This window comes from Marasmius oreades, chromosome 1 (assembly GCF_018924745.1).
Source record: "Marasmius oreades isolate 03SP1 chromosome 1, whole genome shotgun sequence".
Lineage (NCBI taxonomy): Eukaryota > Fungi > Basidiomycota > Agaricomycetes > Agaricales > Marasmiaceae > Marasmius > Marasmius oreades.
This window is the reverse complement of record NC_057323.1, coordinates 3641053-3663145: the sequence shown is the minus strand read 5'-3', so window position 1 is coordinate 3663145 and position 22093 is coordinate 3641053. Positions and strand designations below refer to the sequence as shown.

Below are 22093 nucleotides of genomic sequence, written 5' to 3'. Positions count from 1 at the left end.
CGGAAAATTCTTCTTCCATCCTCTTTCTTCAGATTCAATGTGGTCGAGATTGAGTTTCCGCATTGCTCATCTCGGACGTAGGACGTTTGCAGTACACTCAGCTCTTCCCGAAAAAAATTGTGCCTCTATCACTCCTCCATACACCAGACTCATCAAAAACATCGAACTTGTTCGGAATATACTAAAGCAACCGTTGACATTGGCGGAGAAGATTTTATACAGTCATTTGACTGATCCTGTAAATGGATTGAGCGGTGCAGGCAAGACAGTGAGAGGCGAAGTATATTTGCAGTTACACCCAGAGAGGGTTGCAATGCAGGATGCCAGTGCACAGTGAGTCTTGTCGAAATTTTTTATGGACTCGTTGACATGACTGCGTTTTACAGGATGGCGCTGTAAGGTCCCAGTAGCTCTACCTTACCAATGGCGTTCTCAATATGATGGCAGTTTGCAGTTTATGAGCGCAGGCCTTGAACGATGTGCCGTTCCCACAAGCATACACTGCGACCATCTCATACAAGCATCACAAGGAGCAAATAGAGACCTAAAGGTCAGCTTTGGTGGGAGTTTCTCATTTAGCGGGAGCTGACTTCTCCGCAGCACTCGATAGAGAGTAACAAGGAGGTCTTTGATTTCCTCGAGAGTGCAGCTCGCAAGTACGGAATAGAATTTTGGCGTCCGGGATCTGGAATTATTCATCAAATTGTTTTGGAGAATTATGCTGCTCCGGGGATGCTCATGTGGGTACATATTCCCCTTTCGGTGCTCCGTTATTCATTTGAAAGTACAGGTTGGGTACAGGTAAGCCGAATTCCTTCTGATCAGTACAGAAAATGCCAACGTACAGCAGACTCTCATACACCTAATGCTGGTGGTCTCGGCATGCTCGCCATTGGGGTTGGTGGTGCCGATGCTGTAGATGCAATGACCGGTACACCTTGGGAGCTCAAAGCACCCCGAATTATTGGTATGTTGCGTCCCGCCTTCTGATTATGTGTAATTCAATATTCATCATCGTTTATTTCTTTTAGGAGTCCACCTTACCGGGAAATTATCTGGTTGGGCAACACCTAAGGATTTGATCTTACACCTTGCGGGTAAACTTACGGTCAAGGTAAGAATTCCTTAAAAGTCAAAAATCATAGTAATAACATTTTTAGGGAGGAACGGGGTGTATTCTCGAATATTATGGACCAGGGGTTGCTAGTCAATCCTGCACAGGCACGCGAGATTTGTTTCCCTCGACGATTCCGTACTTATAAAGTCAAACTTTCACTTCTCCGTAGGATTGGCCACAATTGCCAACATGGGAGCCGAGGTTGGGGCTACAACCTCCACATTCCCATACACATCCAACATGCAGGCGTACCTTCATGCTACTGGTAGAGGCCCCGTTGCACGTGCAGCAGATGAGGCCGCTGCGAGAGGCTTTTTGAGTGCCGACGAAGATGCTAAATACGACGAGGTCATCGAGATAGTACGTTCTACTGTTGTCTTCGCCTGGCCGTGCTGTTAATCATAGTGTACTCGTTAGAACCTATCTGAATTGGAACCAATGGTAAACGGACCCTTCACACCTGATCTTTCTACCCCACTCTCCAAGTTTGGAGCATTCATCACAGAGCGAGGGTGGAAAGATGAATTGTCCGCCGGTTTGATTGGCTCATGCACCAACAGTTCATACGAAGACATGGTGAGTAGTAAGCTCAACATGAATATCATTCGCCCCTCTGAGTTTCTTCCAGACCAGCGTTGCAGATTTGGCGCGACAGGCTAAGGCAGCAGGCTTAAAAACACAGGCTCCCTTCTATTGCACTCCCGGATCAGAACAAATACGTGCCACCATGGAGCGCGACGGTGTTACGTCAACCCTTGAAGACGTCGGCGCTGTTGTTTTGGCCAATGCGTGTGGCCCATGCATTGGACAGGTGAGTTGATGTTATGAAGGTGACTGGCACCAATGAAGTGTATAACTCTTTCTCAGTGGAAGCGAGAGGACAAGAAAGGCGAGGAAAACGGTGTGTGGACATTCGTCAATTCTTAACATCCGAGGACCAATGATATAACACTTGACCACAGCTATCCTCACCAGCTTTAACCGGAACTTCAAATCCCGCAATGATGGTAATCGGTATACGATGAACTTCCTTGCATCGCCAACCATTGTCACTGCGATGTCTTTCTCCGGAAAGCTATCATTCAACCCCATGACGGAGTCGATTAGCCTACCCAACGGCGAGGAATTCAAGTTTACTCCCCCTACTGGCCAAGACCTCCCGTCGAATGGCTTCACGCCGGGAGATACTTCGTACTATCCATCTCCTACCCCCGAACCTCAACCAGAAACGGAGGTGATCATCAAGAAGGATTCTCAGCGGTTGGAGGTACTCGAACCGTTCCCCAGTCATTTTGGTGAAGATTCTGGAAACTGTACATCAGAGTTACCCGAAATGAAAGTCCTCATGCGGGTGAGAGGTAAGTGCACAACAGACCACATTTCGGCAGCGGTGAGTCTTCGCCTCCTTCATTCGCTCACGGCGTGTTGATGCCTGGTTATTGCAATAGGGACCTTGGTTGAAGTATAAAGGTCACCTTACCAACATTTCCGAGAACTTGCGTAAGTGTCTTACACCACCGCCCTTCTTCACTAACAAAGACACCATTTTAGTCATTACTGTGCGTATATTATGTTCTAATATACGAAAGGAATGCTCATACCCGTGCAAAGGCTATGAATGACGAAGGTGGAGAAGTGAATGTTGCATTCGATCACGACTCGAAAAAATATGGCCAGGCTGCCACAGACACAATACCCAACATCGCGAAAAGATTCAAAGAAAGGTCTCAACCTTGGGCACTAGTAGTCGATGAAAACTACGGCGAGGGCAGTGCACGTGAACATGCAGCCCTCCAACCTCGCTTTTATGGTATGCACATCTGCCTTTCTAGCACTTCACTGTTTCTGACGCACCTAAGGTTGTGCAATGATCATTTCCAGATCGTTTGCTCGTATCCACGAAACTAACTTGAAGGCAAGTCGACGGGAATATTCCTTTCGGATGCGGCTGATCAAATCCCTCAACAGAAACAAGGTGTTCTTCCTCTATGGTTTGCAGACAAGGCGGACTACTCTAGGATAGGTGCTGGAGATAAGGTGAAGACACTAGGTCTTGAGGCCCTGCTTCAAGGTAAAATGGACGCTTCCATCAGCATCAAGGTGACCAAGAGAGATAGTCGAGTGTTCGAGATACCCATGAAACACACCATGTCTGTTGACCAGCTCAAGTGGTTCAGGGCAGGCTCTGCTCTGAATCACATTCGTTCGCTGTTACGGAAGTCAGTAGGTTGAGTATCTTCGTAGGAAAAGTATTTTATATGCAAGATATATATATTATACACTATTATACCAAGTGCAGGTCGTGGCAATCAGAGTGGCTATACCCTTGAGCAGTCGCCGGTCACCACTTGACCGAGAGATGCGAGCTGCTGTGCATCGTAACTTCGTAATTTTTGTTGCTGCAACGCATCCAGAACATTACGCGCCACGGAAACAGCTTCTTCAGGCATTCCGGCGAGTTGCGCGACTTTGAGTCCGTGACTGTCTCGATTAACCCCCCGTCGTAAACGATAAGAGTATGCAAAATAGCCGTCCTGAGGTGTGACCTTGATCAGAGGACACATTGAATCAGAGCACTCTGAGACTTACCTGAAGCTCGTCCACCTCGGTACAGTAAAAGGAGACATTCCGAAATATCCCGCGACCTTGTCCAGAGAGCGAATGACCCAACATATCCGATAGCTCATGGAAATGAGTAGCAAAAAGAGCTCGGCATCGGTTAACAGAAACCAAATGATGAATGGACGCAAAAGCAATGGCAAGCCCGTCATTAACTGTAGTGCCTCGTCCGACCTCATCCATGATCACAAGACTCCGCGGAGTTGCTCGACGAAGAATCTCCGCCGTTTCGAGCATTTCTACCATGAATGTGCTTCTGTCGTGGAAGAGGTCATCTTTGGCGCCCACTCGCGAGAATAATCTGTCCACGATTCCAATCTTCGCTAAATCTGCGGGCACGAACGAGCCAGTCTGGGCCAAGATGGAGATAAGGGCAGTTTGACGCAGCACGGTGGATTTTCCGGCCATGTTGGGTCCGGTAATAATATGCAAGTTGGAAGTGGGAGTGAGCTGAACAGAATTCGGGGTAAATATTTTCCCAGAAGTAAGGAGACCTAGTTCAACAGTTGGATGTCTTCCGTTCACCACATGATAGCTACAACTGCAAGCAGATGAGCTGATGATTCTCGAACAATAGGACAATGGCATACTCATCTAGCAGAGTCGGTCTCACAAAATTCATCTCAACAGCAAGGTTCGCAAAAGCGAGGGTAACGTCAAGCTCGTCCAATACACGTGCGTTCCGCCTTATGCTTGAAGCATGACTAGTAATCTGTAGACGCGATTAGAGAGACTCCTTAGTTTCAAATGAAGCTCTGGCTAACCTCTTGACGAAGACCCTCAAAAGCGTCCCTCTCGGCAGCAGAAAGGGCCAGTGCAGCGTTGAAGATTTGCGTGCCAAGTCGAGACCATTCCTAATCACTATGAGAAGGAACGCGACAAGACGGTAAGCAATTCGCATTCGAACCTGGTAAAAGTAGCATTTCGTGGTCCCGGTTTCACTTATGGGGACAAACGCAGGATTGTTCTTGAGTTTGGTCTGGTCACGTTTAAATTTCGCCAGATGTACATGCATCCCTTGAGCAGGTGATGAACGAAGGGTCAACGATGGAGCATCTGCTTCAAACTAAATTTGGGTGACCAATCGTTCAATATACTAGATACGGACCATACTTGACTTGTAAATGTTCTTCTAGCTTCTCCTTTTGATCCAATAGATTCTGCAGAGTCGAATGAGCCTGTCGGAGTTCGACCGAAAATCTGAAATCCTTAATTAGAGTTGAACCGCAAAATTCAGGATCAAAAACGTACTGCGGATTGATCTTAATACCGAATCGTGTTCGGCCATACCTCCAGTCGTGCCTATTGAAGGTAAGAGCAGAATTTTCAGGTCCGGTCACGAAACTCTCGTCGGCACGGAAGGAAGCTCCATTGTCCAGTTGGCCATCACCTGTTACGATCGCTCCGTCTAGCCTGCTGGCGAGTTGTTCGAGATCGGCAAGTCGCGAAAGTAGTGCATCGATACTGGTCCATTCCAGGTTACGGTTGAAGTCCGACCGTTCGCTGGATTCTACTTCACGTTCCAAGTGTATTTTCTCCGCGATGCAAGCCCATGTTTTGATTACTGCCGTTAGTGAAGACAAATCACCTGGATCACCACGTCCTAGAAGGAACTTCTGCACGATCCTACCGGCATCCTCCACACGTGCAAGGAGGACGCAAAGGTCAGAACGGAAATGGGGCCGTTCGTAGAAAAACGCCACAAGCGACTGTCTTGCATTGATTTCTTCGATAGATGTACTTGGAGAACCTGTTACAACTTAAGATCACTGACCACAGATAGCAGCATAGAAAGCGACCACGCGTACAGAGCCATCGTGAGAGTAAGCGAGTTCCGCCGGTAGTAAGGGTACGTTTTATCACGCTCATCAAACTGCCTTTTGCACTGCCCTCGCATAACCTTTCGCGTATCTCGAGGGCCATAATGGTATGAGAGTCAATTTGCATTCGTCCACCAAGGTGTTCACGATTCGGTTGCAGCAAGGGAGGCATATGCTGGAGAAGATTGAGTTGCAGATACCTTGTCAACAAGCTTATCGCTATGCTTTCTTCAAGGGAGTAGACGTCCGGAGTAGAAGCAGACACTTGCTTTTGTGGTAAGATGATCTCGTCCGCCACGCCGCACGCTCTTCCCGACGTGCTCCCCGTATTTAATTCCGAAAGACTCTCTTGCGAGATATCGACGAAGGAGATCACGGTATCTGTTTCTTCGAGGACAGCCACAAGCGAATTGCTGGTTTCCTTTCTGTGTGTTTGTTGGAGAAGGACCTCTTTGGGCCCGATTCGTGTAACTTCATCACGTACACTTTCAGAAGGAGCAACTTTAGAAAAAAACTCCCCGGTCGACACGTCGATCCAGGCGAGGCCAACAAACGTATTATCACTGTCCCTCTCAGGAGATGCTGTTGAGGCAACTGCCAATAAAAAATTGTTTTCATATTGGTTCAAAAACGATTCGTCAATGAGCGTTCCAGGGGTGATAACGCGTACTACGCGTCGTTCGAACTCGCGTTTACCACCGGAGTGGTACCTTGGAAACTCTTCACACATGGCAACGAAGCGTTTGTTTTGCTGAACGAGAACCTTGAGGTGTTTATCAAGGTGTGGAAGGGGAAAGCCGCACATAGCAATTGGTCTTCCTCCCCATTTGCGCTTGGCTAGCTTGATATTGAGGAGCGAAGCCACCTCGACAGCTTGGTCAAAATAGGACTAAAAAATAATAGGTGACTGAAAGTTACAATTTAGAGGAATGAATGTTCACTAACTTCATAAAATTGTCCAACACGGGTAAGGAGTACACAATGAGGAAATTGGGAAAGGTTCTCCAGTATTTCTTTGGCCAGAGTATTTTGAGGTCGAATGTTTTCCGGCTCGTCGGCCTCACAGATTCCGGGCTCAATGTCGTGCGCGTCCGTTGTTACGCTTTCGATTTTGAAGACTGCGCGTTTCTTTGGAGCGGCTTTCACTGGACCATCCTCATAAATGGGTGGAAAGTCAGAAATGAAGTTTAACTTTACCATTAAGATCGGTTGGCCTCTCAACCCCTGACTTGGGCTTTCGACCTCGCCTTGATTTTGAAACGTTGTTATCCTTGAGCTGGTTCTCACCAGGAGCATCATTATCATCGACAAGGGAAAAGGATGTCTCGTCGTCACCACGGTTCGCATGTTGTATGTGCGCTTTCTGAAAGGCTGATCCTATCGTAGAATTGGAAACTAGTACGAAGAAGCGTTGTCATTTGAAAACTGTCCCAAAATTGGTGAACAGCTCGTAATACGTACATAGGGCTGTCTTGTAAGATTTATCCTCGCTTCCGTGTTCTCCTCCCCACCAATGCTCTAGGGGTACAGCAATCGTTCCATCAGGGTTTACGTGTCGTTTAGGTAAATCAGTATAATCCTTTGTTGTTTTGACTCCTCTGGATTTGCGCGACAAAGGCTTGGACGACGCGTCCGGATAATTTGAGTTGGCAATGGGACTGGTGATATGTAAAGTGCGACGTAGAGGCTGACTATGGGGAAAGGAGCCAAGAATGATACTTGTTCGCTTCACCATACGAAGATGGTGAACATAAAAAACGGTCGAGAGAGTTGCACAGTTTCGCCTGCGAGGAAGGAACTGACAGAAACAATTTAGACCCGAAATAATTGGTCACGCCACATTGAGCGGAGTTCGAAGTAAAATTCATCAAAACAAGGCTCAACTGTTACGTCTGAGCCTCATTGTTCTTTTCCAACCCATTCGCGCCAAGCTATGTCCTTTGCAGGAAGAAGAAGAGGAAACAAGGCCAAAAAGGGTGTTCAGTTCACCCTCATGGTCGTCGGTCAGCTAGTTCTTCTTCTCTTTTTCCGTCTTTTCATTTCATTCGACTAACGCGATTCTTAAATTGAAAGGTGCATCCGGTACTGGCCGCACGACCTTTGTGAACACTCTTTGTGAATCCGAGGTCCTTCCACATAAAGTTTCTGACGACCCGGAAACTGCTCATGTTGAGGAAAGAATCAGTATCAAGCCGGTGACTGTCGGTAAGTAGACCCCCTTTTATCACTGTCTCTCGCCAACACCACAGGTTCATCTGAATCGTACAGAATTGGAGGAGGATGGTGTTCGTATCGCTCTGACGATTGTCGACACCCCCGGTTTCGGTGACAATGTGGATAATGAATTCGCGTATGTGCCGTTGCTCTGTATACTTGAATGGCGTACTGAATGCATATGTCTCAGTTTCCAAGAAATTGTTGGCTATCTTGAACGTCAATACGATGATATTCTAGCCGAAGAGTCCCGTATCAAGCGTAACCCTCGCTTCAGAGACAACCGCATTCACGCACTTCTCTATTTCATCCCTCCCACTGGTCATTCGTGAGTTCCATTCTTGCGACGCGTTCGGTGGATGATTGACATATAAATTAGCCTGCGGGAAATGGATATTGAACTCATGCGCCGCCTCTCCCCTCGTGTAAACGTTATCCCCGTTGTTGGCAAAGCAGACTCGTTGACACCAAGCGAACTCAAGGGTTTCAAGAAAAGGGTAGGTGGTAATTCTTCGCGCAATAGTTAATGATCGTGTTCATTGTCAATCTAGGTTATGGAAGACATTGAACACTACGATATCCCGGTTTACAACTTCCCCTATGACGTCGAAGAGGATGACGAGGAGACTATCCAGGACAATAGCGAGCTTCGCGTTCGTATATTCATTTTCTGAGTTAAGATCAAAGCTAAAGTTGTGCATTCCAAATAGGCTCTTCTTCCTTTCGCTATCATAGGATCTGAAGAGGAAGTCGAGATCGATGGCCAGCTTGTCCGTGCCAGAATCTATCCATGGGGAATTGTCGAAGTAGACAATCCTAAGCACTCCGACTTCAGCAGGCTTCGAAGTGCTCTTCTCAAGTATTTATCTACTTTGGTTTCCTTGACGTCATGACATTCTGATCGAGATGACTATTCTAGCTCACACCTAGGTGATCTTAAGTCGTTGACACATGATGTCTTGTATGAGACTTACCGCACTGAGAAACTGTCTCGCACTGTTCATTCTACTGACACGAAGTATATCATCCTGCTTTTCTTCCCATATCCTGAGTACTAACTTGTCGAACAGTGGTGACAACTCCATCCTTCCTGATGAGCTTGCATCCCAGAGTGTTCGACTCAAGGAAGAGCAGCTCCGCCGTGAAGAGGAAAAGGTGTGATCACATTGGTATTAGAGGTTCCTCCGAAACTGACAAGTACACTTGTAGCTACGGGAGATCGAATTGAAAGTCCAACGTGAGATCAACGAAAAGAGGCAAGAGCTGTTGGCCAAGGAAGAGTCCTTACGGTGGGTACTGATGCCTCTCGCCGTCTCTTTAAGGAACGTAACTCAAGAGACCCGATAGGAACCTGGAGAGCCGGCTTGCGGCACAGGGATCACAGTCCGAGTTCAGGGAGTAAGGGGAGGGACCGCGTTTGCTCGGAAATATACCCAACGATTATTGACACCAACAGACACTCGTTTATCTTGTTGTTTTTCCCTCTCTCTCCCCCTTTCGAAATTCTCCCCTATTCATGGATATTCGTACATATTATCGTATCATGATGAAATGTCAGTTTGTGGTTCCGGTTTAGCAAGAAATAGGAGAAGTTTGATTTGAGTGGCGTGGGTAATAACGGCTTTTGGCCTTTCGGGCCACAACCTGGTTAAACACGGCGGTGATGAGGATGGATTGGGACAGCGACGAACAGCGAAAAGGCGTAGTTGAAGCCTCAAGCTCATTATCCAACTCATCGACCTCCTACTCTCAACGTCGCCGCTCAGTTGCCGCACAGGCACGCCCTCCTCCGCCTCCCAGCCTCCCAATTCCCAATATTCCTCATATTGACAACGATAACATGTATAATTCTTACCATGATCTTTCGGATCCTCCTCCTCCGTCTATTCTTCCCACTTCTTCTCGAATTCAAGACCCTCCTCAATCGCAACAACCGTCGCAATCGCCTCCTCAACCACATCTCCTTGCACCACCAGATCAACCTGCACCTCGACCTCCCTCCTCACGTCGAGCTTTAACAAGGGCCCTCGAACTTGCTCGTCAGGCTGTTCAGCTCGACTCCACAAATGATAATCCTGAGCTAGCGGTACAGGCGTACGGGAAGAGTGTTGCGCTGCTGAGCGAAGTCATGGAACGAGTCAGACGCGGAGAGGATAGTACGGAGGTCGGCTCTCGGAAAAGAAACGGAAGGCGACGAAGTGTCGTTGCCCAGGAAGAGGAAGTACGAAGGCTCCAGACCATAGTGAGATCGCTATTCATTTGCGCCGTTTCAACCTACTAAGGTGTTCATAGCATGATACTTATGCAGATCGAATGAACATTCTCAGCATAATCTACAGCATCCCTCCACTGCCCTACTCTTCCTCTTCCATATACTCTGCGACCTTCAATAGCCATGAATTGGCTCAAGCTGCTTCACCGCTCACCGAAGATCTTGAACCCCACGATACCATTCCAAATCATACCCCAGCAGAAGATTTTACAGACCGTCCATATGGCCATGACCGGTCGGATGATGGACATGCGGCGATTGGGACTGCAATGTTCCTCGAAGACCTGCCTAGTTCAAGGTCAGAAATATCTGGTCTACCTCATCAGCCGTCGGCACATCCCTATGCAACAGCTCAGTACGATCAACTCTTACCTGTAGTTCCAATACAAGCGCCGAGACAGAACTCATCTAGTCCTAGTAGTCGTTTTGTTTCGTCGTCTCGTAGGTCGCGAGCTCTGTCAACAGCTCTTCCACCTGCAATGCCTCCGCCACCCAATTCTCCTCCTCCTCCTCCTACACCCATGGCTTACGAGTCAGACCTCGTCTTACAAAACGGAAGGCATTTTGAGCCTACCAACCGAATACGAGGCGATTCGGTTGTTGGACATAAAAGAACAGGGTCGGGAGGTAGATTGGCAGCGCTTGAGGAGGACGAGGAACGGCATTATGAAGATCACCACCGACATCCTATACAACATGCTACAAGGTATCCCATCAACAAGAAGCCTTCGGATGCGACCAGAGTGTCTAATCATGAATCTCCTCCTCTACCTCCTGTTCCGTCACCTACTGGCGAAAGCCATCGTACCTCTAAACCTCCTCCCTCACCGAGACCATTGAACCAAAGACCTCGTAACTCTTCTCAAGTCTCTGTGCGCTCGGATGGATCGACGCAGATGATAAATTCGTCGACTAATCTAGGTACTATATCCCAGAGAAGGACAACAGCCAAGTCATCTGCCCCTCCTACACCTCGATCCTCTTCCCCAGCGGAGTCCACCGCCTCTGCTGGCTCCCTCCCACCAGTTCCTAGATCGCTAGCTTCGTCTCTACCAGGCGGCTCTACGACATCTGTCGTGTCTTCCGGCGGCAGAAGTAGATCATCGTCTCAACCTGGTCGACGTCCTTCCACCATCACTAGTCACAATTCATCTCTGGAGCAGTTACCACCCCTCCCAACAACCAACGGCGTGACCAATCGAAAGGCACCGTACCCAATAACAAGCAAACTTAACCCCAATGCACCGGGGGTACCACTAACCGTCCAAACTGACATAGCTGCATCAAATGGCTTGCCATCTTCCATTGGCCCACTGACGTTTATGGCAACGGGAATACCAATCACTCCCACATCACCACTTCCTCCCGCAGCGCCTGCCGACCCATCTAGAAAGCCATATCATTTGATGAATTTGCTACGGACGACGATGATGTCGCCCACAGGCGGATACATCACGCGGAGATTGCACGTACCGCAGGAAGTATGGTCTCAGGGTGGAGCCAAACTTGGGAACCTGATTGAAAAGGTGAGGGTAGTGGCGATATTGTGTACTGCATTGGAGGAATTGCAGGCCTTCAGTTCAGAGTACTTTGGTGCAGGGAACGTCAGTAGTGGAATGGCTTTAGGGATCGGGAGCATTGGTAGGCGAGAGGGAGAGGCGTGGTTAAGTAAATTGGAGGACTTCTCCACTGTCTGCGATGGGGTCGTGGCAAATTTCGGAAAGAAGTTGGGAGTTGGAGAGGGCTTTGTAGTGAAAAAGACAACATGGGGTGACAAGCTTGGTAGGAGGTTTGATAAGTTCACGAACGGGAAAAAGTTCGTCATCGTCATTTCTTTACGAGCTTTCTCTGACCACCTAGCCAGTCTCGACTCTCCTGCCGGGTACGTGCAAGGCCTTAGGAAGCTTTTCTCACATGCGCAACTCCTTGACGAACATACAAAAGCCGTATCATCTCAACCGGTCGCAGCGTCGTACAGCGGCCTACCTGTTGATATCCGCTCAGCTGCCGATATCAAACTAAAGCGCGCTTCCGAATTCTTTGCGAGTGTCGTTCTGACATTTGTCATCCGAGACCTCTCTCAGCTTTTGGATAAATACGCAAAGAAGTGTGAGAAGTGGTTAGCAGAATAAACAACGCTCCTTGAACACCCGCAAGTCACTCCACAGGAAACTTTATCCATGTCCATTCGTGTCGAGCTCACCGATTCCTACGTTCACGCCTATAGTCTCATGCTGAAGAGAGTTGATCCGGCTTCTCCACTGTATCTCCCAGGATTCAACCTGGTCTTATCCGTGTCCCGCGCGGTTGTATGCTCTCGGAAGAATTCCCAGTCTTGTGCTCTGACCTGTCACTCTGCTACTTGTATATTATTTCTTACCTATTCAGTTTGGATTATTAGAAGTTTTTGTGGAAGAGAAAGCAATCGGATTGTTTTCATTTCCGTGTTATTCCGTACGATTTGCTCCTACATAACACACCTATGGTTTGCATTTCGCATGTTCGAAGCTACGGTACTTCTCCCGCTTTCATATAATCCAAGTTTGTGCCTTCCTCACTAACCAGGTCAGATTTTTCTTTTTATGCCAGCTCTGAACCCTGCCGTTGCATACTCAATTCCTGTACTGTGCAATGTACGACGAAATAGTAAACATTCCCAAAATAATCTGGATTCTGGAGGTCCGAGTACGTCTATGCCAGAGTAATCAGAACATGGCCGTGGAGGAGAAAGGACAACACGTTCAAAAGCGATGGCAAACAAAAAGTGGGTGTTTCCGGTGATTCAAATGGCCCATCGAGGACAGGGGATTATGTCCGTATTTAATTATCTACAGTATGAAATAAAAAGGACGAATAAGTAGGCCAATAAAGTTAAAAGGCGACGGAACTTGAAGGGGGAGACCGGCAGCTTCAGACGAGATTAGCGGCAAGCTGTGGATTGTATATCTGAAGTTCAGCTTCAGGAGTGGGCTCCTTTGCACGGAGACGTGTAAGGACTCTGAGTCGTTGAGCTGAACGGACAGACTATGTCAGCACCAAATTTCGAGGAAGGAAACCTCTAGAGTACACACAATAGTCTTGACGATGGTGGTCGTCTGGCGCTTCCTCGTCTGAGTCTAACAAAGGGTCGGAATGGTTTATCACGTGCCACGCATCTGAAAGGGAGTCTCTCAGCCTCATACTATTCGTAGGAAAATGGTTAGAAAGACAGACGTTGCACCATGGTTCGTGTCGGTGATCGTGGGCGTCGAGGTACGACTCGAACACGGTCGCGTTGAGAGTCACGTAACGGAGAGGGCCCATATGGCGTGTATCGAGAAGAGACTTGGGCTATAGCAGGCGACTGTTTACTGGTCTGGTGTATGATCCGAGGACGGGAAGGATCAACTAGGTGGGGGTAAGTATTTCGTGCCGCTGCGTGAAAGGCTCAATGGCACATAAGACTGGCGGTTTGAAGGACTAACGGTCATAAGGGCCCATAGGACCAAAGGGCTCATCGCCCCCATATCGACGACTAGCATAAAGCTCCACATCAGATAGTCCTTTCTTCTCCTTGCTTGATTTTGTCTTCTTCTCTTTAGTCTTCGATCTTGACAGATTCGGTTGTGCAGAATCGACGCTGACAACGCTTTCAATATCCTCGTCAACTGTTGCGTTGCTTTTCCCTGGAGTCTTGGTGATTTCCTTTGGTCCTTGCGACTTTTGAATCAGCGTGCGCTGAGCAATCAATTTCTCTGCTAATTGTTTCTCGTCTTCGGGATCTAAGTTCTCAGCCTCGGCTTGCTCGGTCGTTAGCATCTGTAACGGAGGATATTTTCCAGGTCGATGTGGTTCGCAATATGGGTTTTCCAACGAGCTGTTGTTGTCGTAATCATCTTCATTTTCGCTTGAAGGTGCTTCATAATAATGATAACAGATCCACAGGAAAGCGCGTGCCCTGGAGCGGCCGGAGAATTCCACAGGTGTGAAGAGGTCCAGAAATTCAAGCTCGCTGGAAAAGTGGTTGGCGCCGATTGACTAGAGCCAAATAATCAGAAAAAGTGCTTGACTTTAGCGACTAGTGTTACCACGGAATGGTTCGCAAGGACGAAAATGAGGTTGGCAATGTTGGTGGGAGGAATAGTACCGGTGCTCTAATCGGTGTCGTTGTTAAGGAGCGAGATAATAAAACGAAGTATCTGACGTACCGCTCTACTCAATATCTCTGTCGGTGTTGTTGGTACTGTGTTGACTTCTCCTTCTAACAGACTTGCCTTGAGAATGGCTTTGTGCCTGGGTGCATCCTGAAGACTGCCACCATTTGTTCTTTGGAGAGCGGGAACGGGATGATAGGTGCGAATTGCGGTCTTCATTTCCGGAAAAACTGAGAGCAGGATCTCAGTTAGCCACTGAGGGTAAGAGAGTCACAAAGAGTTACAGCTCATGGTTGTGTTGATCCGACCGACATTTGCCAGCAAACAAATCATCGCATAGTCGGTGGCGAAAGTGGGTTCCGCGACCATTTTGTCTTTCAGTGCTTTCGGGGTCTTTGGAGAATGTGCTATAGCATTGACATACAAGTCTGAGATGAAGGATATCAGTAACAAAGCGTTTTCCGAATGAGAAGCACAGGACCTCGAAATGTAACCTTTGTTCTAGGCGGTCTACCGTCCAAGGCGGTGTTGGGATCAGTGAAGACCTCCAGACTATCATTGAAGATGTTGCTGAGAAGAGAGTACTGAATGTCAGCGCGAGTAAGAGGCTCGCCGTCATTCTTCTTGAGGACCTTTATTGATTGTTTGCGGCTGGACATGGTGGCATGAGTTCACCCTCGGAAAGACTGGAACCCTTCAATCCGAATCAAAGGCATTGGCGAAGTGGCGGTGTCACTATGCCCAAAAAATATTTGCTACCACCACCATCAATCAGAGATCAAGAAATGGACAGGCAGGCTGAGCAAGTACATAAATCTATATAAACACTCGACTCCGCTATCCACTCCAAAGCTTCTCCTAGGCAATGCCCTCCACGGTCTAGCTTCCTTGAATCAAACCTCATGTTCCTCTTTCAAATCCTCTTCCTCGTCTACTACACTCTGGTCGTTGCGGATGTTCAACATCGTACCATAAGTTTCTCTGATTCCTTACTCCAGTTTTCTTCTGGATGGCTTGCTACTCATGAGCAGCTTTCTGGCAATATCTTCTTCACTTTCAACGAGGCAAGTGTTGTTGCTCTGAAGGGGACTCTACCAAGTGCGTTCCTTACGTACCTGCCAGGCAAGGCAACCTGATTAGTTCTTTTCTCCTGTCGCGCATATTTCTTAGATTCTACTCAAAGATTTGAGTATATTGGACTGAGGAGGGTGGGGGGATCACAGTATGGTGTATGCCTCAACTGCGACGAGGATGACTCTTCAATACTCCTTGTTGACGGCCACGATGGCTCGTTGCAGAGCGATGAACAATCCACTTTGGTGAGTGCGATCTCGGGTGGCTCAGATCACTTAAAGAAGGTGTAGCTCAATACCTCGGTCTGCAGACGATTATATTCTCACTAGAGGTCGAACGCGACAGACAGAATACATTCGTCCTCTTCAACCTGCCTGATGATAGATTCGATGGCCGCAGTAGCATTACTTTCCAATCGCTGGTGGTAACTATTGACGGTGATATCGACGGTTCGTAAGCTCTCAGCCCTTTTCATACCCAAACGCTTATAAACCAAAATTTTGTTTTCAGGTACTCCTGAGTCTGGTAGGTTGCTCCATCAAGAATAACTGAGGTCCAATTCGATTTTCACCAACCTATCATTCTGTCGGACGTACAGTGTCAAGTTCATCAGGTATCCAAACGAGCTCCTCTACGATATCGACGACTTCGACACGACCGTCATCTGCATCACAAAGTAAGGCTTCGACTCATGGTATCTAACCGGACACGTATTACTCATTGATCGCACTGTAGTTTCAGTAACTCAAGTTACGGCCGGAAATGCACCCTCTTCGTCCTCAGAAACAACAGTGTCTACTCCCACCGGGGGCATGCGAGGTTCTATCGTTGCCATCATAGTGGTTTTCACTGTGCTTCCCGTAGGGTCACTCCTTGTAGGCTTCTACTTTTATATGCGTCATTGTAAGGCCCGTCGAAAATCCCGATCGTCCGATTTCTTCACGTACAACCCCAATCCGGTAGGAAGGAGGTTCCCAAGCTTCAGAGCATCAAGAATTGTCTACGCGCCAACGACAGCCTGACATTGAGGAGCCATCAGGTTGCTTGATGCTCGGTTTTACGTCTTTACGTCTACACCTCTTCCCTCCCGACCCGTTAATTCCCTACAGACTATGCCGAAACATCTTCATGTAATGCACCTCTTTTGTACATCTAGCTCAGATGTTAGCACACCGCGAGATTCCGATCATTATCTATTAATGAGAACCTGTATTTAATATGCATGATCCTCAAAGATCCTTTTCTATGTTTTGGGTATCGCAGAAATTATGTCTACAACCTACAACGGATGTCAGGGGTTAAGGGAAGACGGTGCTTTTGTTACTGAGGGGGGAAAGGGGTGAACACCTGCGTAGTATAAGTATAAAACAGGAAACTCGAATGCAGATATAAAGTACAGTCACAAAGAATCCATGTGAGAGAAATCGAAAGAACGACCTGTGACTGCCGTAGAAAATGGGGGCAATGGTATCATCAAGGCGCCGTCGAGTAAGAGATGACTAGAAACCATGTACGCAAAATTTCAGTCACCCTGTAATCATACCGTCAGACTTACTCAAGCGGGCAAAAACATCTAGAACTTACGACGTTCATTGCCTTGCCAATACTGCAATAAGTATTCTAAGACCTCCACCACTACACCACTGTTGTACATGAGCCCATGATCCGCTCCTTTGACTACCTTGACTGTACATTTAGCATCCCCCATGGTCTTCTCCATCCATCTTACAGCATTCTCAGCGATCTTTTCGTCCTTATCGCCGTACCAGACACGGACGTTGTGTGGGTATGATTGGTACGAAAAACCCCAAGGATGATTGTCATGATTCAAGATTTGCAAAAGGTCATTGTGTGTCCCTTTTGCAGACTCGGAATGAGAAGCAGCAATAAGAGCGTTACCTAACGTGGTCTGATGTCCGGTCTTGAGTGAGGATGTATCATGAGCTTCGATCGTGAGGTCTGGCGATCTGGGGTTGGGAGGGAAGATTGACGGCACATTCGGTCGGGAGGTCGATGACGTGAACGATATTGACCTTCGTCCGCCCGCGCGTGCGTTGTAACCGTAAGGATAGTAACCACCAGATTTGGCGTATTGGGTGCTTGACGATGAGATCGACCGCTGGTCTATGGACTTTGCATCAGGAGCAGGCCACTTTAAGTCTGCAAAGCCTAATCCAGCTTCGAATCCATTAAGATTCGGAGGTAGGGAAAGCTGAGGACTAGGAGGTAATGACTTCTTTGATGATTTTGATTTCAGCGAACCCATCGATCGTAAGCCTTTCAATCTCTTCCCACCCACGGGCAACACTTCGGGGGGTGATGGTGGCCGAGAGATTGGGGTGCCTTTCAGCCGATTTAAAAACCCTTTCGAGCTTTTTCGCACTGCGGCATGAGCTCTGCCTTCATCGTTTCCAGCACGTGACTGCGAGACGCCGAGAGTGCTTCGACTTTCAAAGCGACCGTCAAAATCCTTTAGGTCATCGTATTCACTGAAGTTGGAGCCCATGCTTGGGCGGGGATTGTTATCATTCCTCTTCGACTGGGCGTCGTACCCGATGCCCTCCCATGCAATCGTCGGAGGCTTGCCAATCATCCAGGTCTGTAGTTTCCACTCAGCGGCCTGTGCAGTCTTCAAGATCCCGTTCGGTACGTATTTGAGCCATTTGTACCCGCCTAAAACATCGCCGTGAGAGACAATGTAACTGTATATGGCATCAGCTTACCACTTTCACTTCCACCGACCCAAGGCGCTAAGAGACAGATATCTCCTCGAATACGCTTGCGGAGCTTACTGGCAAATGATAAAGCGTAGGGTGAGCCGGCAGAATGCGCCATGACACTACATTCCTCGATGTGCAGCATATCGAGAACTTCCTCGACAACTGATGCCCACTGCATGATGCCCTTTGCAGATTTTGCTCTGGGTTCGGTACGTCCTAAGCCCCATCTAAGGCGAGGGCGTTCACAAATGAGTACGGTAGTCAAGGTGAAAGCAGGTGACAGTACCTGTCGATGGTAATTAATCTCAGACCCAGGCATTCCGCCATCTCATCATACAATCCCATGATATGTCTCACACATCCCAAGCCCAAAAACACCACGACAGGGTATCCTGAGGAGGATCCCAAATCTGACAAACTGATTGTCAGAGGATTATCATGTGATGCATGAGGCGATCGAGTCAATCTGAGCAAGGTAGTAAGCCGAGTGGAACGCAAATACTGAGCAACCTCATTAGATGGAGTCGACGGCTTGAATGAATTTATCAAGTGGATAGAATCAAATGGGGAGAGCGGGGGTTGACTGGATGCAATGGATGAGGAGCAAATCGAAGCACCACCTCCATCCGATCGTGGCGAGGTCAAACTAGCCGAGTCGGACATGATGGAATGTCTCTTTAGGTACGATGGCGGAGGGGGAGCAGGAGCGGCGTTCATGCCGATCTGGTTGTGCAAGGTTTTTTGAACTTCATCTGCTATGCTGTCGTAGGACGAACGGGATGCTATATCAGTCTCTTCTGCGATGGCGAGTCTTCCATCCGACTCCAATTCTTCATGGACAATCGCATGGGCATTGCTTCGGGTGAACGAGGAGTTGCGAGAGAGTGGTACCCTACGCGTGTTGCCCTCTGCGGGTGCGTATGCACGGATGATGTCTGATATCGAAGGTGCAAGGCTTGCTCGTTTCTCCACGGGCACTGGAGCAGCTCTTGGACGAATCTGGGGGAAATCCAAAGAAGATGAGGGTGTTATTGTCATGCTAGATCCAGAGCGACTGGGCCCCAGTTCTTTCGGACACTTTTGCCGCGGGGTGATGGGCACCGTTAATTTCACGCCATCATCATCGTCACCCGAATCATTGGAATGCTTGCGAGACTTGGAGGTTAATTTTTTTGATTTTCTAGTCTTTGGGCCGCCTAGAACGACGCCGGGAGGAGGAGTGGGGAGGGGAGGTTGATATAAAGGAGAAGCCCCAGAGCGGCTACCATTCGAAAAGTCATCTCCTCCATTCATCCCCTCTACCAATGCATCCATCGTCTCCACACCAGATATTGGTGCCGCTGGGAAAAGTTTTATCGAGCCACTATCCGACGGAGTATCCGGAATAGTTTCAGTATATTGGATGGAGGTCGATGAGCCGCGACGACCTGTACTTCGTTCTAACCAGTAGGTAGTTTTCGGAGATGGACCGGTCCTTGGGCGAGGTTGATGTGGATGAGTGAGCGGACTAGTTTCTGGATCGGTGCTGGTGGGGAGAGTATAGTGAAATTCTGAGAAGTAAGGAGCACCTTGGTCGGTCCCCCGAAGCATTCTACTATCACGAAACTCCTCGGTAGTTGGTGATGGGTTTAAAGAAGGTGGTTCGCGAGTTGAGGGTTGTGTGGCACGACTCGGACCCGGTTTATTAGCGTCTGCGTGTGCATCAAAGTATGTCGGACGAGAATAAGGAAGATCTGAGGAAGTATCGTGATAATTGGGCTTATAAATATCAGATGATGAAGAAAGCGAATGCTTTTCCTTTTCACGACGTAAAGAACGAACAGAAGCACTTTTGCGAGGAGGTCTAGAGGCCACTGGGGCGGAGGAAGATAGTTGGTGAGGACGAGGGATGACTTGATGCATAATAAGGTAAGTGAAGGAGCGTGGAGGTCCTCCCCTTGTTGTGTGAGCTGGAGGCTCGCGATGAGAATGAACAACTAGCCGATTACAGTTTCCTTTTCTGGAAACTCTTTCCCCCGCCATCTTTGCCATCCCACTATAATCATGTCTCCTGGACACCGGCTTCAGTATAGTGTTCCAGAGCCAAAGAGCAACGTACATTCACTCGAGCAGGATGTATTTGTCGAGGACCCCCAGCACGATATACAATATAAGACCTTGAGTTGGCAGGTCAGTAAACCTTCCAGTCCTTATTGCTCTCACAATTAAGACAGTTTGCAGTTTGTTGCATTGCTCATGATCGCAGAAATTGTTTCTAATGGGATGCTCTCTCTTCCTTCCGCTCTCGCAGTCGTTGGTCTGTAAATTCTAGCCGTTTTTATGCCCGAATTGACTTACTTCTCACAGGTATTGTCCCAGCTTTGATTCTTATCGTCTTTCTTGGGATATTTGGTTTATACACGTCCAAACTCCTGATTGACTTCAAATTGAATCATCCAAGTGTTCACAATATGTAACAGTCCCCCGCATTGCTCTGTCTTTCCCTCTCTAAATGATTCTTTATCTTCAATTAAGGGGGGATGCCGGAATGGTTTTGGGAGGTCCTTTTTTTCGAGAACTGCTAGCTGCGGGGACCATAATTTTTGCCATCTTTGGGACTGTAAGTACTCCCTACTCAAATCTGTTCATATCCATTGATCAATGACCCCCAGGGTAGTGAGCTTCTCTCAGGGCAACAAGCCTTATCTGTCCTCTCCGACGACGGATTGTGTACCATCTATCTCGTTCTACTATTTTCTGCTGCCACATTTGTACTGGCTCTGCCGCGCACTTTAGGTAACCTCAGCTGGCTCGGATTAATTAGTGTCTCCTTGATCCTAGTTGCATCTTTGGTGGCAATGATAGGTGCAGGCTTGAATCCTGTACCAGGTCGCGTTATAAAAGCTGCAATTCCGAGCAATTTCTACCAAGCCTTCCTCGCAATCACCAATCCGGTAGCTATAGATCGTTCCCAAACATATAATCAATCCTGAATAACTCTAATCAGGTCTTCGCTTATGCAGGTGAGATTACAGATTTCACGGAGGAGAAGGACTACTTTTCAAAACCCTCATCACAAGGTCACTTCATGTCAGCCGCCCACCCCAAGGCCATCACCTTATCCTTACCAAACCCTTTACGATAGGTTTTTCATTTTGATATCTGAAATGAAACAACCGGAAGACGCTATGAAGGTAATTACATGCAACATCCTTCCTGCCACAGCACTGAAGGTTCTCGGCTAAGGCTGCTTGGTGCTTACAAGGGTTTTCCACCCTCTTGTACGCAGTATTTTCAGTCGTGGTGTACGCGCCTCCTGGTTTGTACACATCCTGGATCCCTGACATCAGTGCGTCAGATACCTCTATATTGGAAGCACCGTCACATCTCCGGCCTTTCTGTCTCTTCCTCCAAAATGGGCCAAGGCCGCTTTTGGAATTTCCTTGGGAAATTTTCTCATGTATGCAAATGAATTTCTAAGGCTGTTGAATGAGCTGAATGAGAACCTACATCTATAGTGCGGGGTCCCTTTACTCCCATACAGCAGCCAAACTTATCTTCGTTCGCCTGTTCCGTGGTACTTCCCATATGTACAATCATACTATTCGCGGATGGTCGGTATGGGCTCTATTGTGTTTTGTTTCGGTGGCTGTTGCGTTTGTGCTTGCCGTCGCTATTCCCATTTTCTCTTATTTGATAGGTATTGCTGCTGCGTTATTCGCTGCTTGGTACACATACGGATTAGCAGGATTTTTCTGGCTTCACGATACATACCACTTGGAAGGTGGCTTGACGGCTTTGCGAAAACGGCCCTTTCATACGGCCCTATGCGCCCTCATCATTGCTTCAGGAGCTTTCATCTGTGTTGCTGGTGCTTATGTCTCTATCAAGGTATGTGTTCGAGCTAGCATAGATCCCGATGGTAAAGATGTGAAGCTAATGCAATCTTGTTGATAGCTCATAGACGATGCGTATACGCAGGGTCTTGTTAGCAGACCGTTTACTTGTTGAGTAGCATGCACGTATGTTTGTAAGTATAAGTATGTAGTCGTTATCCACCTGACGTCAAAGCTGGATCGGAGTCAAAAGCCGACAACGTCCGATGCATATGTTGTCCATGTGGTGCAGAACGTAAGTAGCTGTAG

At 47.9% G+C, this 22093-nt stretch overlaps 8 protein-coding genes across 9 annotated transcripts; 5 read left to right on the top strand and 3 right to left on the bottom strand.

The window, feature by feature from the left end:
• Positions 1-3: 3 nt before the first annotated feature.
• On the top strand, positions 4-3349 carry E1B28_001276 (uncharacterized protein; the record flags this gene model as incomplete). Its single annotated transcript, XM_043147189.1, has 18 exons — positions 4-333; positions 387-395; positions 448-550; positions 601-740; positions 791-801; positions 851-967; positions 1032-1114; positions 1161-1221; positions 1287-1477; positions 1535-1693; positions 1746-1928; positions 1985-2018; positions 2080-2507; positions 2566-2617; positions 2669-2676; positions 2729-2927; positions 2977-3032; positions 3086-3349. The coding sequence occupies exons 1-18, from the start codon at positions 38-40 to the stop codon at positions 3347-3349; spliced, it is 2394 nt and encodes a 797-aa protein (XP_043015894.1). The 5' UTR covers positions 4-37.
• Positions 3345-7368, bottom strand: E1B28_001275 (uncharacterized protein; the record flags this gene model as incomplete). Its single annotated transcript, XM_043147188.1, has 11 exons — positions 3345-3651; positions 3707-4277; positions 4327-4448; positions 4501-4590; positions 4644-4792; positions 4845-4936; positions 4988-5486; positions 5545-6445; positions 6502-6701; positions 6754-6951; positions 7018-7368. Coding segments are annotated over 11 exons (3387 nt in total), but the record flags the coding sequence as incomplete, so codon positions are not given.
• A 121-nt stretch (positions 7369-7489) lies between these two features.
• On the top strand, positions 7490-9172 carry E1B28_001274 (uncharacterized protein; the record flags this gene model as incomplete). The annotated part of the gene is made up of 11 exons (XM_043147187.1): positions 7490-7559; positions 7630-7761; positions 7825-7906; positions 7961-8098; positions 8150-8267; positions 8322-8423; positions 8481-8629; positions 8690-8788; positions 8841-8925; positions 8980-9059; positions 9118-9172. The coding sequence occupies 11 exons, from the start codon at positions 7490-7492 to the stop codon at positions 9170-9172; spliced, it is 1110 nt and encodes a 369-aa protein (XP_043015892.1).
• Positions 9173-9433: 261 nt separating this feature from the next.
• E1B28_001273 (uncharacterized protein) lies at positions 9434-12174 on the top strand (the record flags this gene model as incomplete). Its single annotated transcript, XM_043147186.1, has 2 exons — positions 9434-10012; positions 10063-12174. The coding sequence occupies 2 exons, from the start codon at positions 9434-9436 to the stop codon at positions 12172-12174; spliced, it is 2691 nt and encodes an 896-aa protein (XP_043015891.1).
• A 778-nt stretch (positions 12175-12952) lies between these two features.
• On the bottom strand, positions 12953-14834 carry E1B28_001272 (uncharacterized protein; the record flags this gene model as incomplete). The annotated part of the gene is made up of 8 exons (XM_043147185.1): positions 12953-13053; positions 13114-13197; positions 13256-13456; positions 13507-14059; positions 14110-14175; positions 14230-14405; positions 14460-14603; positions 14657-14834. 8 exons carry the CDS (start codon positions 14832-14834, stop codon positions 12953-12955), a joined length of 1503 nt encoding a protein of 500 aa, XP_043015890.1.
• A 243-nt stretch (positions 14835-15077) lies between these two features.
• Positions 15078-16271, top strand: E1B28_001271 (uncharacterized protein; the record flags this gene model as incomplete). Its single annotated transcript, XM_043147184.1, has 6 exons — positions 15078-15273; positions 15346-15494; positions 15560-15698; positions 15760-15774; positions 15848-15925; positions 15985-16271. The coding sequence occupies 6 exons, from the start codon at positions 15078-15080 to the stop codon at positions 16269-16271; spliced, it is 864 nt and encodes a 287-aa protein (XP_043015889.1).
• A 504-nt stretch (positions 16272-16775) lies between these two features.
• Positions 16776-19871, bottom strand: E1B28_001270 (uncharacterized protein; the record flags this gene model as incomplete). The annotated part of the gene is made up of 4 exons (XM_043147183.1): positions 16776-16780; positions 16834-17922; positions 17973-18196; positions 18256-19871. 4 exons carry the CDS (start codon positions 19869-19871, stop codon positions 16776-16778), a joined length of 2934 nt encoding a protein of 977 aa, XP_043015888.1.
• An 83-nt stretch (positions 19872-19954) lies between these two features.
• Positions 19955-22042, top strand: E1B28_001269 (uncharacterized protein). 2 transcript variants are annotated; one of them, XM_043147181.1, is made up of 12 exons: positions 19955-20138; positions 20190-20265; positions 20316-20421; positions 20484-20568; positions 20621-20902; positions 20956-20971; positions 21029-21038; positions 21094-21142; positions 21195-21253; positions 21307-21408; positions 21467-21839; positions 21906-22042. In XM_043147181.1, exons 1-12 carry the CDS (start codon positions 20013-20015, stop codon positions 21957-21959), a joined length of 1338 nt encoding a protein of 445 aa, XP_043015886.1. In that variant the 5' UTR covers positions 19955-20012; the 3' UTR covers positions 21960-22042. The 2 variants fall into 2 exon arrangements, with proteins under 2 accessions (XP_043015886.1, XP_043015887.1); XM_043147182.1 differs by having other exon boundaries at positions 20316-20568.
• Positions 22043-22093: the final 51 nt, after the last annotated feature.